We start from the raw sequence: 18,178 nt of genomic DNA on the forward strand, positions 1-18,178 counted from the left end.
CTGAATTTTTTTGTTATGATTCCATCATCTAAAAGCAGAACATCTCCAGCACCTCCTTCCACATTCTTGCCTCTCCAGTGTTTCCTATGATGGACAAGTTTCTTCTTTACACTTCACATTTTCTTTGGAATGACTGATTTTGTATATTTTACCATTAAATTATTCATATTTGCTCATGGTATAACATATAGTTATATATAGATATAATACATACAGGGCCAAAAAATAGACTAAACATAGCTGGCAAAAGACAGAAATGGATGTTGTGATTCAGTTCTGTATTTCTTAGAAGAATCATAGAATGACTTGGATTGGTGTCCTAGTTAGAGCAGCCGGGACCAGTTCATCACTGTGTGGGTGTAACCCAAACTGTGTATTCTACACCCTCTATGTCATTTCCCAGGAACTGTTAACAACAGACCATTTGCAGCAGCTGCCCAGAGCACCCCTCAGCCTATAAGCTGGATGTTCAGAAGCCTGTGAGATAGGAGGATGTTCCTATCCTCACATCAGTGACTCAGGTGTGATAACTCCCCTCCGGGGAGTCCTTAGCACCTCCACACCCAGCCTGAGGGATCATGTCTGCTAATGGGCCACCAAGGATTCCAAAAACATCTCACGGCTCACAATCACCCATTGTGGAACTCCCTGCCCTGGGGGAGGTACTGGGCATTCCCACTTGAACCTGAGTGTATATAATCTTGGGGTCTTGGGACTTCTGGGCTCACTCGTGGGATCCAGAGGAGGACCAGAACCTCGACTGGACTGCGACCACCAGTCTCGACCAGACTGCGACAGCACTCTCACCAACAGGTTTTCCCTTTCCTTTTCCTTTGGACTCAGGGGAACCACAGGTTTTCCCTCTCCTTTTACTTTGGACTCAGGGGGACCATGTGGGGCTCAGCACGGGGGCCAACGAACACCATTCTGTTCACGCCCCAGGGTGCTGGGTTATACATCTGGGTTTTGTGGGTTAAAACCAATTGTTTGTCCATATAGTTGTATTTATTATATTATTGTTAGTAAATTGTAACTCTGATTTATAATCTCTTTTGAGCTGGGTTCATTTCTTCTGCTGGTTTACCTTTAAACCAGCACAATTGGAAAGGATCTAAAAGTTCATCTAATTCCAACTCCTCTGTCCCCACCTTCCACTGACCAGGTTGCTTAAAGCAGTATCAGCTAATGTGAAGTAGCAACCCTCTTCTGGTTTTATTCTGAGGGAACAGCAGAATATTGTTTCAGAGATTTCCTGTGTATTTTTAATGAAGAAGATCCCATTTTTGCACTTTGTGGCTCTGGGATGTGAGACAAACATAAACAGATTAACCAGAGAAGAACAAAAAAAAAGTATTTCTGTTGCCCTGGGAGGATCCAAATTAAAATAGAATTTCAGAAATCTCAGGCAAAAAAAACTGTACCTGATCCACCTGGGAATTACAGTCTGTATCAGGATTCATAGGGTTTTACATAATTCCTCCTTTTATAGTTTGGTTACCTGGGTTTTTGTGGGAAGAATAGTTTGGATTTACAACTCATAAAAAAGTTATGTGATATTTCAATTTCTTTTTTTAAGGAATGATGTAGAACAGATTGATCTTTGCTGTTTTTCCACTGGAGTGGTGGAGTTATGCCATGAGGCAAAAGGCAAAAACTTTCTTTTAACTCATTGGGACGTTAAGCTATCAAACCTTTAAGCTATCAAGTTTAAAGGAGCCTTTAAACTATCAAAAAAACCCCCTAAAATATCAAATGCCTAACATTGACAGTGAAATGTCCCAAGGGGGAGGAGTGAGGTGAAATAGAAGATCAATAAGCTCTCCTGGCCTACCTTCTCTTGAAAAAATATTAAAGAAATAATAAGGTAAATTGGCAGGAGAAATGAACCCAAGTATCTAGAAATTAAAGGGTATGTTATGAAAACTCTTCTTACTAATAGCTGTTTATTCAGTTAACTGGATTAGAATCTGAATATCAGTTTAAAGACCTAATTGCAAACCTCATAAACTTTATTGCCAATGCCTGGACCTAGGACCAGGTTCAATTTTGGAAGCCTCTTCTGTATCCAGGGACAAACAAGTGGAAGAGGGTGAAGAGCAATAGACTAGGATTTTTGGCATGACCTGAGTGCATGAAAAGTAGCAGAGGCACGTGATTCCAACTCAGAAAAACAGGCAATTGAAGTCAGCAAAAGCAGTTTCCACCAGTGCTGGCTACAGAAAGATTCAGGTCTGATCTTCATGGTCTGTATGACTGTGACTTCTTAACGTGGGTGGCGTACACGGGAGATGAAGTTAAATGCACACAAAAGGCATTGTTCAACATATAATTTATGAGGTGAAAAGCCATCCAGATGTAGCATTTTAAGGCACTCATCATTCCTGAGGGCTCTAATAATGTAATGGTAAAATGCTGTATGGAGGCAGCTGGTTGTTTCAACAAATACTTATTAATTAAGGGTAATGCTTGTTGGTGTGAGGGAGTTCCTGCTGTAGAAACATAGAGATAATGAAAAGTTTTTCAGCTGTTGCACAAAATAATGAGTCTAGGAAAGACAGGTAGCATTAATAATAGGCACAAAAATAATAACAACCCCTTGGGATAGAAAGAGGAATAAGACTAACCCTTCTTGTATTTGCATGGAATGTTAGTGGCATTCATGTCTTCCAGCCACTCTTTGTTGACAGGGTTTCCAAAGGCATATTAGCAGTATTTTGACAGTAGATAAGAAGCAGTGTTTAAGTGAAAACTTGGGGGGCGCCTCATTTTTTCCCGTTTTTTCTTTTTTGTAGACACTAGAACCAGTCACGGTATAGAAGGAAGGCTTGGCACTTTTGTTGTTCTATTTCTGTGTAAAATAAAGCCGTCACTGCATGGAGTGTGTACACAACATAACAAAACAAAGGACCTCTAGAAAAATAAAATCAAGTGATTTGTGAGTAACAGCTCAGTTTTTAAAAACTTTTCAAAATGTCTGAGTCAGCCTTGATTTTGGCTGTCAAATCACTGGCACCAGGAGATATTAACGATTATATTTATTATGCACTTGCTCTATTTTCTCCAGCCGTTTGTTTTGTCACTTCTTTGGCTTTTGTTACATTTTATTTCTTTTGTTGTTTCTTTCCAACTTTATGGCCAACTAAAGCATGAGATTATTTCTGTGGGGATCTAGCACAGATGGTTCAAATCCTGGGCTGAGCACATGGCTGGAAGGCATGTAGAGAGGGCTGACATGAGGAAGTCTCGCTCTCGGGCAACAGAGCATTTGCTGAGCCCCTCCATGGAAGCTTCTTCCTCCATCTGGCCATATGTAGTCCCAGCCCTTTTCCTCAGTCCTGGGGAGAGACTGAGGACAGGAAGCTGAGCCTCCTCCATGTGTTTTGTCCTTGGATATCCTGCCTCTGTGCTTATGCCAGTACAGCGTGCGAATCTTTCCCACCCTCCTACAAGAGGACTAGCTTGGTTCTGATGAGAAACCACCACTTAATGAAAGGAGAAGGAATGAGGACTCTATTTCTGCATGTTTGACTATCAAATGCTTGTGAATAAAGCTGGTAGGACCAACTCTCTTGCAGAGGAAGGTACCTCTGCATTTAGATACCACCTTTTCTAGCACATACAAGACAAAGTCTGTTCAAGGCTGTAGGGAGAACTGAGAACTTTGCACTGGCCACTTGTGTTTCATAAAAACATATTTTATGATGTGAATCTTAAAAGCAAAACCCTCACATACCTCAATTTAAAAATCACAAGATTCACACTGCTTTTTCTATTGGGAAGGTTGTTTATTTTGCAATGCAAGCTGCTGAAATGAAGTCCTGTTGAGGAGGGGAGGAGAAATGTTTGCTTTTTTTTGCTGCAATTTTGCCTGCTATTCTCAGTTATTATCTGCAAAGTTGTGAAATTCGGTTATATCATTTCAGTCATCTCTTGGCTGAGGGAAATATGTAACTTGGAGATAGAAAGAATTATGAATTTGTTGAAAAGTTAAGTATCAGCCGTGTGAATGTTATGTTTTTACATGATTTCTGCTGGCTTTATTGCAGCTAGAGATGCACTCAATTTTATAGGGCTCTCAGAGAGATTGATTATTATTTCTTTAAATATTAAAAATGAAAACAATGTGAGAGGGTACTGAAGAGTTTCTAAAAAAGAAAAAAAAAGGTCCAAGAAATAGTCTATGTATTTTTTTCCTCTTAGAGATGCTGAAATCTTGTTGAAGTCACTGGACAGTTTGACTTCCACAGACTCATGCAGGAAACCTACTGAACTAGGTTATGAGCAGTGACCCAAGTTTGAACTGAGGAAACACCAAAATTACACCCATTATTTTTCTTGATAAGATCTTTGAGGAAATATCTTTCCAGTTCTGAACAGTCAAGTTCTTTATTGTAGAAGGGTTTTTTGGAGGACAGGGTAGTTGTAGACTCTTCTGCTGGCTGCGTGGCTGAGCTACCTATAGTTGCAAAATGCCAATACATGGCACCATCTTTTGCCAGTAAGCTGTTTGGAAAAAAAAAATATCAGGAAATATTATCTGTCAGGAAAATAAAACAAAGCAAATTGCAGCTATGCATAACACTATAATGCTTCTGAATTTAAATAAGAGATAAAACTCCTCCCTGTTCCTGTCCTTGCATTGTTCCCATGCTATTGTTATTACAAGTGCTGGAGCACATGAAGTAAACAGCTATGAGTGTTTTTTAATATGTAAGTTATATTTGGCAGTTTTATAACTCTTTTCCTGCATGATGGGTGCTCTTTACTTCGTGTCGTTGAAGCCGTAGCAAAGTGTCCCGGGACAATCTCAATTTTAGTCTCTGTACCACCCCAGTATGTCTCTGTTCCAGTGCAGTAGTGTGCAGCCCCTCAGTTTTTGCTTCTGTTTTAAGCCAGTGGTACCCTGAGCCCCACAAATAGCTGTACCAGCACGGCTGGTGGTGTGGACTGGTAGTTAGTCAAAAACAAGCAGATGTTTTAGGCTGTTAAGCCTTTTTAGCTACCCAGCCTTTCATGGTTTGAAACAACAAGCTTAGGGAATTATCTTATAATTATGGTAATAATTAATATTATCTACAGTTGCATTTAATCCAAAATGAAGTCAATGTCATGTATAAAGTCCATTTAAAGGGCATACATAGGTGTTGAGCAACTAAAAGCCTGCTGCTGGCCTCCTATGTCTAGAGGAACTGCAGCATTGCCAGCAGTCAAAAGAGATGGTTCCCATATGGCAGTAAATCAAAAATGATTCAGCCAACAACCTTTTGAGAAAATATTATGGAGCAAAAATATACCCTTTAAGTAAATAGCATCACACAAACATCCACTATCCATAGATTACATGGATTTACCAGCTGGTACTTGGATGATTGTAGCCTAATTTAATCTGACCTGTAGACAATAGATTCTGTTCTTTGGGTTAATTGAATAATAGTATAATGGTAAAAATCTCCTGTAATGGTAAGCATACATTCAGAGTCGTACATGTAAAAAGCATTGAATATATCTGGAAAACATTAAATTGGAAGCACTCTGAAAGTATATGGTTGACAAAGAGTGAGTCTGAAATGTGAACTTCCAGAAACTTTTCCTTTAAACACTGAGAATGTTTTTCCTCTTTTGTTCTTCTTTTGGTGATTTTTTAGTGCTTCCATGAATTTCAGATGAAGTCTCCTTAAGTGGTGGACAGGTGTAACTTATCACGGCTCGAATGGGGAATAGCACAGTCATTAATCACAAAGCAGAATCCCTGGGCCTGGAGTCAAAGTGCATTGTCTGCCAAGCAGTTTTCTACAGATTACCTGATAACAATATTAAGATTGATCACAGAGTACTGATCTTTTAGGTGATATGAGTTGACCTAATTTTAAAGGGGGTTAATTTGCAATTTCACTGTAGCAAACAGAGATGTTGGCTTGCTTAATGTAATTTACTAATAGGATTCAAAACGTGCACAACCTTAACCCTATTTTGGAAAGAAAGTAAGACCAATTCACTTTGTCAATCCTCTTTTCTGCAGGGAAGAATCATTTTTGCAGTGATCAGGTTTTCAGATATTACTATTATTACACTGAAATGTAAAACATAGTGAACAAGAAAGGTGTAAAGATCTATTACATAACTAACACACTATAGAACAATGCCTGATACAACCCACTCCCCAATCTAAATAAGCAAAAAGGTGGGAAAAGGAATTGTCATCAATCCTTCTTTACAAATGAATTCTCCTGCCAAATCCTGAGTCCCTGCTATAATGCATGGTGGGTTGTAAAAATTAACTGTGGGCAAAGAAGTACTTGATGATCTCAAAGATCTTTTCCTACCTAAACAGTTCTATGATTCTATGTTCTCTTAAATGAATTATCGAAATACCTGAACAAACTTACATATGTTTTATGTTAGGAACACGACAGAAAAATTTTAGATTAATACTCAAAAAAATGTGTTACATGATCATAAGCTAGATTTTTCAGAGGGAAAGTGTTAAGGAGAAGATGCTGATGTTAATTTATAGTAGTCATAGCAACCTAGTTCTTGCTTTTGTACCAGTCTGTTCTTACTGGATTTGAGGGGAGGGAAGAGGGAATGGGTTTTGTTGTATCCCAAGCAAAGTTTGCTCAGTCGAGACTGTGTTTTGTGCAGGCTTTTCTGTAGTTATGTCACCCAGTTTCCAACTGCTCTAACATAATCACTTCATGCCAGCAGGAGTAGCTGAGGGAAGACAATAGACCTAAAAGAGCAGTCTGAAAACCGAGGGCTGAGCAATCAGTTCCCTGCTGTTATTTATGGGATCAGTTGGGGGGGGGGCGGGGGGGGGGGGGGGGGGGGGGGGAGAGCTGGCTCCTCTAAAACATTCAGCAACAGGTTTCAGATGCCTGAATTGTTGCAGGGATGTTCCGTGGGCCACGTACCTAAAGCTTAAGCACGACAATACTGATGATTTTTACAGTTAGAGTTCTTTTTTGGATCTACGCCAAAGTGACTTTGCTCCAGAGAACTGTCTTAATTAAAAGAGAAATCTCACTCTCAAGAGATGGTGGTACTTCAGAGTGTGTAAGGAATCTGTTGTTCCAAGTTGGAGCTGTGTTCAGTAGATGTCTGGAGGGCTGACCTGGCTGCCTCGAGCCCCACTGGGTCACAGCAGCCCGTCGGCTTTTACAGGCACCATCCAACCTACTCTCCATTGTCTGGTCCTCAGAGGGTCTGGATTTGTGCGAATGAACCTGAAAGCATTAAAGTCAAAAAGGCTCTGCTGTTTTATGGGGAGCTCTGCTTGTCCCTATTCATCACACAGCTCTGTGCCTGAGCCTCTGGCTGGAGCCTGGGTGGCTCGGGAAGAACGAAGCATCCTGTGCTGGAAAACCGCTCTCATGCTGCCACCTGCAGACGCGGTGGAGGCGGCACAGAGGGGACTCCAGCCTGGGCTGGACACAGGTTAAGGGTTTTCTCTCTACACATCTCTTTCTTCTGGAAATAGTTTTGAGAAGTCAGTAGAAGGAATTAAAGAAATCAATTGTAATTAATTGTCCTGGAATTAATGAAACACACAAACGCCCTCTGTCTCATTCTGTGATTCTGTGCAATCAGCTCTATTTCCCTTTTCTGTAATTTTTCTTTGTAATTATGGATAGAAAATAAAATAAAAAAATCACTCAGTTCACCTTGACAGAAATAACTGAGTTGTCCCCAGCCAGAGAAACCAGTCTGGTTTTGGTCACCACAGAAAGGCAAAACTCTAAAAAAGGCCTCTGAGAGCAAACTACTTCTGGTAGACAAGTTATTAACTGCGAATGTATTTAAAAATATAGAAGACAGACATGCCAAACTCCAGACTTGGGTTTGTGAGTTTTTTTAATACTTCTTTAAAATAAATGTAGCACTTCAGCTTCTAGGAGTACAAAAAAGTGATAAACGTATTCCCTATTCCCTGTTAGCCTTATGGTCAGAAAAGACTGGATGGAAGCACAATTTTGCTTACAAATTACTGCTTCAACAACTTTTCCCTTCTTGAAATGTTGCAGGCAGAATGCTCTGTAAGCCAATGCATACCATAGCTTTTTACCTAGTTGTCCAAATATAAACTGGAAAAAAACCCCTTGGTAAGAAATCTAATATTTTAAAAGAATATTAAGTTCTTTGGCAGTTATATTTTATATTTTAAACTCTAAAATGGGTAAATAATTTTTTTCATAATTCATAAAATAACAATATCTTGGGACTACTGTTTGTGTATTGTAATTGCCAGCGTAAAATTCATACCTTAATTAACAGAGCAATGCCTTTTATACTTTGGAATTAGTTTGGTAACTGTTACTTGGAACAATACACATAACTGTTGCTCTTGTTGTTATATGAAATGTTGGGTTTTTTTCTCCTAATTGGCACAGGGAAGTGGTGCTGTCTGGCAGCATGAAGTTGGACGTGGCTTTGGGCATGACTTAAAACTTGTAGGATGTAAGAATTTCTTATTTTTGCATTATTTATTATAAATGGCAAAGAGTACTTTTCAGGTTTATTGCCCCTTTTCTGATTCAGAGCTAAAAAGCTTTCTGTATTATGCCCAGCTGGTGGCATAAGCAAATGTTTTAGTTTGTTTTTCCAAGAAAGCCATAAAACATTTTGGACCTGGTACTCCTTGAAACTTGAAAGATCACTTTGCTATTTGCTAATGATCATTGCACATGACACAGTAATTCTTCTTGGATGGCTTTCCAGAAAGACAATGCTTTTCAAAAAGAAAAAAAGCTTTCCATTGCTGTAAACTGTGTTTTATCTGAGCACAGAAGAGATTTTGTGTAGGTAAGTGTACTGTGTGGTGGAGTTGCCCATTGCAATCAAATAAAACAGGAGAAGGCTGGGGCTGCATTTCTGCACACAGGCTGTAGTAAGTAATTCAGATTTCTTAGCAGTTCTAAGCCATTTTCGCCTGAAAAATGCTTATCTTTACACAATAGTGGTGAACAAAGTAATGTCACCACAACTATAACAGATGCTTTACTATCTTCACTACAGGAAACCTTGCCCAAGAAGAAACTAGGCACCAGTGACTTTTGTGTCACACCAGCCTCAAAATCCTGTGTGTGACTCTAACCCTGGATTCAGCCAATGTGTTCTCCTCTGTGCCAGCCTATGGGTGCCTCGTGAAGTCTGGCTTCAGCTCCTAACTCAGCTGGGTCACCAGCCCCTGTGCCCCAACACGAGCGCTCAGGGAGGCTGACTTCAAACCTCCTGTCCTTGACCTTGCCTTGCAGGAGTGTTTGAAGGCCTAGGCCTCCTCCTTCTCCTAGCCAAGTGGCTATTACCCAGGCCAAAATATTTCTGCAATGTGTCTGCTTCTGAAGATTGATAAAAACACTTGTCCGGGGGAAGGTACGGTTGTCTCTCTAAAAGAGCAGTTGGCAGGTGTGGCTTTGTGGGCTCATTGCATTACCCTTCCCTACCCTCTTTCCACCTTGTTTGCACCCACTAGCATTTCTGTGGCTAATGAAAGAAGGCTGGGACAAGATTTGAGCCTCCCTGCGAGGTGCCTGGCATGGCTGCAGCAGAGAGGCTCTCGCTGTCAGCAGAGAGTGGGCAGACACAGAGAGAAAAATGCTGACTTACAGCCCGTGAGACCCTTGCCACAGTGATGCTCTGCACACAGGCTCTATTGCTTAGTTGGGCTTTTGTGGGGTTTTTGGTTTTTCGGGTTTTTATTTATTGTTTTGTTTTGTTCTGTTTTTTACCCACACACAGCTGTCTTTGTTGGCTTCCAGTGCCATCTAGTGGGATGTCATTTTATTTCTCCAAGAGGTGATGTTCCAGTACAGACATTTCAAACCTGTGTATGTGCAGATGCTGATTCCTTTCTGTACACTGGTGTGTCCTTCAGGAGTGATACATTTACAGATATCTATCCTCATTTCTGACATTTAAGGTGCATATAAACTAGAATTTGAAACACGTTGTAGAAAGTATAGATAACTGACAAATATTTCACTCTTTATTCACAGAATCCCAGAATATGCTGAGTTGGAAGGGACCCACAAGGATCATCCAGTCCAACTCCTGGCCCTGCACAGGACCATCCACAGGAGTCACACCATGTGCCCAAGAGTATCATCCAAACACTCCTTGAACTCAGACAGGCTTGGTGCTGTGGCCGCTTCCCTGGGAAGCTTGTTCCAGTGCCCAACCACCCTCTGGGTGAAGAACCTTTTTCTAATATCCAGCCTAAACCTCTCCTGACACAACTTCACACCCTTGGGTCCTGTCACTGTTCACCACAGAGAAAAGATCAGTGCCTGCCCCTCCTCTTCCCCTCACGGCTTCTGAGAGAACGTGTAAATGTTTTAACCATTCCAAATAGTTCAGCTGCTTGTTTGCACTTGGAAGTGCTATTTCTATACTTGTGTATCTTGTTCTCTGTGTATCATTTTACGTAAGTGGTATGAAAATTGTATTCTGCCATTCATAAAACTTTATGCACTTTGAATTCATGATGTAATTATAAACTAATCCCTTCTTTTCTTTCCTTATAACTTACAATCTAACCTCCTTCTTTTCTTTTCCAGGCATTGCTTTGTTTCCTTCACTGCTGAAATGGCCTTAAAGGTACTGTAAGTAAAAAACTTCTTTTTTTGCTCTTTTAAATTCTGATTTATATTGATAAAGTACTGTGTGATACCTTGAGGTTTATGGGTAAAGTGTGGGATCTGTTATTTATGTTTTTTCAGCTGTTGGCCCAACTCCCTTGGCTTAATGCTTATAAGTATAAATCCTAACCATAGCCTCATTAGTCCTGTCTGAGAAGGTTACTTAAGGAGACTTAACCACTGGCTACTCCTACATATTGTGCTCACTTTACCTGCTCAGGAGCTGGATGATGCTTTTCAGACCCCTTGTTCTGCTGACTTGAGCTGTTCAGAGGCAGGGATAAGCCACTGGCTTTCTGCAAGTGATGCTCAGTGCCACCCCAAAAGTTTGATAGTGCCGCTAGAATGTCAGCTCTGGGACCTTTTATTCTTCTAAGCCTAAGCCTGGCACAAGTCTCATCCAGTTTAGTTTTACAGTCACTGGTAGTGGAACAACTGTGGTGCTTTCTGTATAGACTCAATCACATCACCTTCTACAGGCACAGGGAGGGGATGAGTTTTTGGCAGCACCATCCAGGCCTTTCAGTGGGAAGGAGAGCATTGCTTGGAAGGGTTCTGTGATATGGCCATGTGTCCTGATTGCTCTTTTTCTTTATATGCATACGTGCTCTCTCTTTTTGTGATGATAAAAAGGCAGTTTAGGTCAAGCTGGTTTGGTACATGCTGTGCTGCTTTGGGGTACTTTCTGCATTTGGGCCTCGGGTGGATGAGTGTTTAAGGATCTTGGTGACTTCCAGTCTGAATGGTGAGAGCCAAGAGTGTGACTGTTCATCATGTCCAGGGATTCACAGTCCTGCCTGTTGTGCCTAAACCCAGAATTTCTGATTTGCCCTGAAAGGCAGATGTTATACTCTGCCTGTGGCCCTTCCCTCTAGGGCACTGTCTCCAGGAGCATCCAAGGCTCACAGAGAGGCTCACAGAGAGGCTCTTGAATTGGCACTGTCGTGGCTGTGGTGATTGGAATGGCCTTGGAGCTGAGCCCATGAAATGCATTAAGGTTGTATCTGGTGCAATGGAGGGGGCATGCAGAGTTTTTTGGCCTTTCAAAAGCACCAGGCACTTCTTAAATGTTGCCACATGCTCCTGAGGGAACCCCTAAGAGACTTCAGTCTGAGCTGCCCTTAGGCTGGTGCTGGCAGTGCCACTGCTGGTTCAAACAACACAGTTAGAGGCATGGTGAGAAATGCTTGTCATGTTTGGAAACAAACCTTTTGGTCTTTCTTTGAAATGTATATCAAATGTGTATTTTAAAAGACCCATTTCAAAATACCCTGCCATGAAAAGGAAGCAAACTCTGAGTTAGGAGAGGCTTCATTTCGCCTACTTGTGCAAATGAGGTACGTAAACAGAAAGGGAGTACTTTCCTGCCTCAGTGTTTGCAAGTTTATTACTGATGGCAGAGTAACTGATGTTCCTGAGGACTTGTGAAAAGAAGATGATAATGCAGAGCTCCAAGCTTTAGCATTTTAGATGCATTAAGCTATCTAGACCACATGTGAAAAATGTCATTGCCTACCGAGCAGCTAATGTGCCCATCAGTTATGGCACAAATTGTTCTATCTTTTGGAAACCAGAGGAGACAAAATTCAATATCATTCAGGTGGCCTATAACTGCTTTGTTTTGCAAAATGCTACATGAAGTGACTGAGCCCCAAAGTTGGAAGTGTTGCAATAAAGATCTTACATGAGTTTGCATGCAGAGCAAAGAACACTAAGTGCCTTAAACTTAGTAGCAAGAGATTTTTTAGCATATTTCAATTTACTGGTAAAGGTTTCCCTCCCTAATAGTTAGTATGCTGCTTCCTAAGTGAAAAAAGAAAACCAACAACCAAACCAAACCATGAAAAAATTGCGTCAGTATGTGCACACTGTATACCACATATATGTATGTATGTATTTACACAGAGGTGTGCACACACACACACTCCATAGCTTGCTTTACAGGCTAAGAGCCATGTGGCAATATGCTGTGGCATCAAAAGCTACATTAAAAATGGAAATGATAGTCTGCAATGATAGGGTTCAGATTTTGGCTAAGAGCTGTGCATAATTTCAGCGTTTTCTGTTTTTTTTTCCCATCCCAGAAACTCAGCTTCTGTAGCCCTGATAATATCAACTCTCTCTGGAAAGGGAGTGAATTGATCTACTCATATTACAAATCCCAGTTGAAGACCTGCTCCACTCATCATCTTTCTGCCATGCTGGTTGTGGTTTAGGTGTGTTTGGCCATGCACAGAGCACCTGCAGTGAAGTCAGGCAGGTCCCAAGCAGTCACTTGGCTGGCTAGCACTTCAAGAGGCCATGTATTCCCCATGCTCTGTGACCCCTTCCCAGGGAAAACTCGTCAGATACAGCTTTACAGGCCATAAGATTGCTGTTTGTGATGTCTCACCACTTGGTGTGCCAGGACAATGCATTGCTCCATAAATCCATGTAGCAGCTAAAGCAGAGCTTAGGGAAAGGTGAGTTAACCTGTCTTTGTGCTTCTGAAAGTGGCTATAGGGACTGAATGATACCATGGCAGAGTCTCTGCAGGCAGCAGGCTGGCAGGAGGCACTGTCCCTTTCTGAGTCACCCCGTTCCACTGGTGCAGGGATGCTCAGTGAGTGGGCAGCGTGGGGCAGGTGGGCAGTGATGCTGAGGTGCCCCCCATGCCGTTGTTGTGCACAAACCCACCTTGAAACAGCTGCTTGGAAATACTGAGCATTTTTCTACTAAGAGCAAACAGCTAAATGCCAATGAAGATGTATTGGACCAGACTGTGTCCTCACTTGTTGGTGTGGAACTCCCAGCTTGTCAGCTCCAGGCACTCCCTCTAGGTTCCCCACAGCCTTATTAGGTCTCAGTTTTAGGGTAGAGGGGTTTCTCTGTGAACACACCTGTCACTTCTACCTGGCTGCAAGATGTTACATACAGTTGGATTTCTAGAGTAGCAACATTGCAGAGTGGCTCCCATCACCTCTGTGTAATTATCAGTGACACGCTTGCACTCGCAGTGTCCCAAAATAGTTTTCTAGTAGCGCAAAATATCTGTTGAAATCTTCATAAAATCTCAGAGTTTTTGAAAGTTCATTTTGAACAGTTTTTCTTTTCTTGTATCACCAGGCTTTAAAATGTGTTCTTTTAAATAGTTTCTCTTTTATTAAAAATCAACAACAGCAACAAAACCCACATGAGAGTAATACACCGTAATTTATGGAATGTTCTTGAGTTACCCTGTGACTTCTAGAGAACAACAAACCATTTGACAAAGACCTTGATGCAGACAACTTCCCAGCAGAAAAAATGACTGGTTCTAGTAAAATCCACTCACTCCCAATATTCCATTATCTTGAACAGGATTAAAATGTAAATAGGAACATGACTTGTCTCCTTATATTAATAAGTGTTTTTTGGTGTACGTGATCGTATTAGTTGAACAGAACCTCATACAAGTGTAAAATTCATAGTAAAGATGTCTTTATTCCAAAATAATAATAATAATAATAATAATAATAATATAATAATAATAATAATAATATGTTAGCCAGACAGCTACAAAACATCTACACAAGACTTTGGTAAGAAACGTTCATGGGAGCTTTTTCATAATTCCACAGCAAACAAAAACAACGAAGGAAATCTAAAAATGCAATTAAACAAAAGTTTGTTTAACTTGGTAGGCCACACACACAGAGTCCTACTGTACATTTGTAAAGCCCCTAACTTTTCTTTTTTGTTATGTGTAAAGCTTCTACAGTTTGTGTATTAGAAAAAAAACATACGCACAATGCTAAGATCTGATAGTCAAGGTCTACAAAACTGGAGTGACATCTGTGCTTTCAGTTCAGCAGGATTATTCAGGACATCAGAACAATAACAGTTCTTATTTTCATTGACTGATAATCAGTGGCTATTACACTACTAGAAAGTTTACAGTAACAATGCAAGACTTCTACATATTGTATATCAGAGCTTTTTTTTTTCTGAATAGAAAATCAACCTCTTATTTTTTCTTCATTTGTTTTTGTTTGTGTTTCTTTTTTTACAAAATGTAACAAGCTTAAATATTTCTCTTGTATCAAGTTAGAAGAAAGACAAGTGATTTGTAAAATGTTTCAACAGAAAAACAGTGTGAAAAACTGAATCTAAGCAGGAATGATCACACATTTTTGACCCGGTGCAATTTACCTTGTCATTTCATCTATTAACAAGGTGGGGGAAAAAATAATTTCCAATTTTCATAACTTTAATGAGCCTAAGAGAAATGACTGGAAATCACACTTCTAAGAACAGCCTTCTAAGAGGGAAAAAAAAAAAGTATATGGAGGATCAAATTAGTGAGAACTACAGAAAAAGGAATGCTAGATTGTTTTAATGGACTGTTTTGTGAGCACATTCAGAAAGATACTGTATATTTCCTATATACCTAAAGATGTATTTGGACTATGTAGCCTTTGTCAAAGGGAGTATTTAATGGACAAAACAGCTTGATGAACTGGAACAAACGTGAAAATGAAAATACAACATTGGTTTTAATTGATTATTTGCTGAAATAGGCATGGTTTTGTAAGAACAGTTTTACCAGTGATAAGGGTTGATGGGATAAAATATGGTTCATGAACTCATAACACTTTTTTTCCATTCAGGAGAAACTTTCTTCTTCTGCTCCCCCTGTCCCAGGCTCTCACAGATCCAAGCCACCAAACCCACACATTTTATGGTCAAAGATTACTTTTCTGAATGAATATTCTCAGCAGGGACAGCCTCTGTCAGCTCAGCCAGACGTAGCTCTGCTGCCCTGGCATTGGTCACTGTAGCCCTTCTCTTGCAGCTATCTCTTTCTTCACCCAAAATATGCTCAGCTGGTCACTCCTCCAGCTTCTATATCATTCCACTGTTTTTTTGTTGGGTTTTTGTTTTGGTCACAAAAGGGTGATGTGCAAGTTAAGGTCATAAAGCGTTAGAGAGGGACCGACTTGCTGCTATGCTTGTAATGGCAGTGCTACAGAGACATAAACTACAGAATTTTTGAAGAGGCCCAAGAAGGTAAACTATCTTCTGAATTAATATTATTAAGTGAACCAAGCTGTGCAAAATGTAAAATGTTTGGTTTTAGCATTAAACCTTGTTGTATCCTTTTTTTCTCCTCGTTTGGTTGACTGTGGGCTTGCACCCATTTCATTTAGCAGCAGCAGGAGAGGCTTATTACTGTGGTTGGTTCCGTTATTTTCCTGGCCCTTCCTTCATTCCAAATATGCAAAAAGCAGTACAATACCTTGAGGGGGTGGGATGCAGCAGCTGTGGAAGTACTGAGCAGCCCTTGCAGCGTTCAGTGGAGAAATGATGATGAAAAGCCCTATGATATAATGCAACCAGCCCGTCTGGGTGCACCCTGTTCAGGTACAGGGGGGTAATGAGAGGATCCCCAGGGTACTGGTAGTGAAGCTGAACATCCTCAGTGGGTTGTGGTGCACACACTTTAAGTGTGGGAACACTTAAAACCCAGGTGTCAGGTTCTCAGGGTTCTGCCCTAGTGTTAAGGAAGTGAGTAAATTACTTAAGGCTGCTTTAAAGACACCATAAAATAAATTTTGCTCCATTCATTTCTCTCAAGCTTGTTTTAAGAGTCAACATCAACAGTCTTTATTTTCAGTGCATTGTTATTACTTCTGTAGAGACATAGGTGTATGCTGCCTTTCCTGGACCAAAAGACAACAACCTCTTATCTTTAATGTTATCTTGTTAAACCTACAGGACAATATTGTATTCCAATAACAAGTGAAGCCCAAGGGTCTTGCTGATTACACATAGGGATGAGACCTAAATTCTGCAGGAGAGGATATAAAATAGCAATTAGAAAGGTGAGGAGCTACTTTCTAATCTCAGGTGGTTTGTTGATCACTCAAGTGGTCAGGGAGGGAATTTAACCTGGCTAGTATATCTACAAATGGCTAACCTTCACAAATTTAGTAATTTTTAGATTATTCTATACTCTGAGTAAAAAAACAAACATAAATGCCAGTGCTGTAAATGTATTCCCATGTCAACCTGTAATTACCTTTTTAAGAGACTGTCATTGTTTCATTTCAGAGGATCCCTTCCTTTTGTTTATTATAAGGGATACATGAGAACCTGGCTCACCTTTTCTCTACCATTTTTGTTATGTTATAAACCTATTTCCCTCTTCATCTGTGATTAACATCCTCGTGAAACTGAATCTAGTTTTTTAGTGTCTCTCATGTGGAAAACTTTATGTGACACAGCTGTTGCAACTCCCTCGACCAATTTCTATTAGTTTTGTATCTATTCTGAGAGGCAGTGGATAGATCCAAAATAGAAGTATGGAACCTAAATATGTTATGACATTCACGTGTTTTCTTTGTGTGCTGTTTTGACTTGAGTGTGTAGCGGTCAGACATCATTATTGATACAAATTATTTTCTTTTTAAGTTTTAATGAAACAAAGACCATTTTGCATGGACCACAGCATCCATGTGAAGAAAAGTATTTAGGATTATTATTATTATTATTATAACTATCAGCTTAACCCAATAGTGTAAAAAGATAAACATGCACCTTTAATATTATTGAACCAGCATTACTGAAATTACTCCTTGGCATAGTTGTGTAATTATGTAGGCACTGCTTTGGATTTTTAAAATTAGATCAAATCAAGAGAGAAATCCTCCCTCATATGAAACATGTCACTTGTGTTAATATGCATGCATCCCATGTCTTTACAAGTAGTATTTCTATATGGCTATTCCATGTCCACAGATATGTCTGTATTTTAGTTAAATAACTCATGATGACTTACTATTTTTATGCATTAAGGGTGGCTGGAGTACCAAAGATTTACTCTCGGCATAAATCTGTGAGGAAACATCTATAAAATATTTTTCTTGCACCAGCAAGACTAAAAAGCAAACCACACTGCAAAAATGAAAACTAATATACACTTTATATTTTTGCTGTTGTTGTTTTAAAAACCAAACCAAGGTTGACTTTCCATTTAGCTCAGAGTGCATCACTTGGAACCTTGTGTTTTGTTAACAAGGATGAACATTACATGCTCTTAGCTCCTTTTTGTCTTTGCAACTAGTAAAGTGAGTACTTTTGGACCTCTTCTTCACCATCATGTAGCGTTCCTGAATTCCACCTCCACAGAGCGTAGAACATTCTGTCCAAGCAGTCCATGGTTTCAGCCTACAAACTGAAAAAATAAGTGATTTGATTAATTTTTTTAATAGTAGAACCACCTGTTAAGTGTAATCAAGGTGCATTTGTCAAACACTGAAAAAAAAGAATTAAAAAAGAAATTTACTGTCTGCATTATCTACATTATAAAAGACAAACTAACAAATTGTTAAATGTCAGACAAGCATGAACCACAACTTAGCAGTAATTCCTCTCGACATAATGTAAACTACAGCCCAAGATATTATGTTTTGTTGATTTGAGGAGTCAGTACTTGATAATATTGTCCCCTACTGAAAAAGCAGCACTAACAGATATCTCAGAGGAGACTGAGTCTGCAAAGATTATCACCCAGATCTGCAGAA

The 18,178-nt window shown here is 40.0% G+C and overlaps 1 protein-coding gene across 1 annotated transcript in view; it reads right to left on the reverse strand.

Moving 5' to 3' along the window:
* Positions 1-13,752: 13,752 nt before the first annotated feature.
* The window catches only part of SPON1 (spondin 1), a 34,317-nt gene continuing 29,891 nt past the window's right edge, over positions 13,753-18,178 (reverse strand). Inside the window, exon 11 of the mRNA XM_039384295.1 lies at positions 13,753-17,829. Within this exon, the coding sequence (XP_039240229.1) occupies positions 17,666-17,829 (164 nt within the window). The 3' untranslated portion in view covers positions 13,753-17,665. The remainder of the gene's footprint in view (positions 17,830-18,178) is intronic.

Source organism: Pipra filicauda, unplaced genomic scaffold (assembly GCF_003945595.2).
Source record: "Pipra filicauda isolate LSUMZ 115617 unplaced genomic scaffold, ASM394559v2 scaffold345_size814242_pilon, whole genome shotgun sequence".
In the NCBI taxonomy this organism is placed as follows: domain Eukaryota; kingdom Metazoa; phylum Chordata; class Aves; order Passeriformes; family Pipridae; genus Pipra; species Pipra filicauda.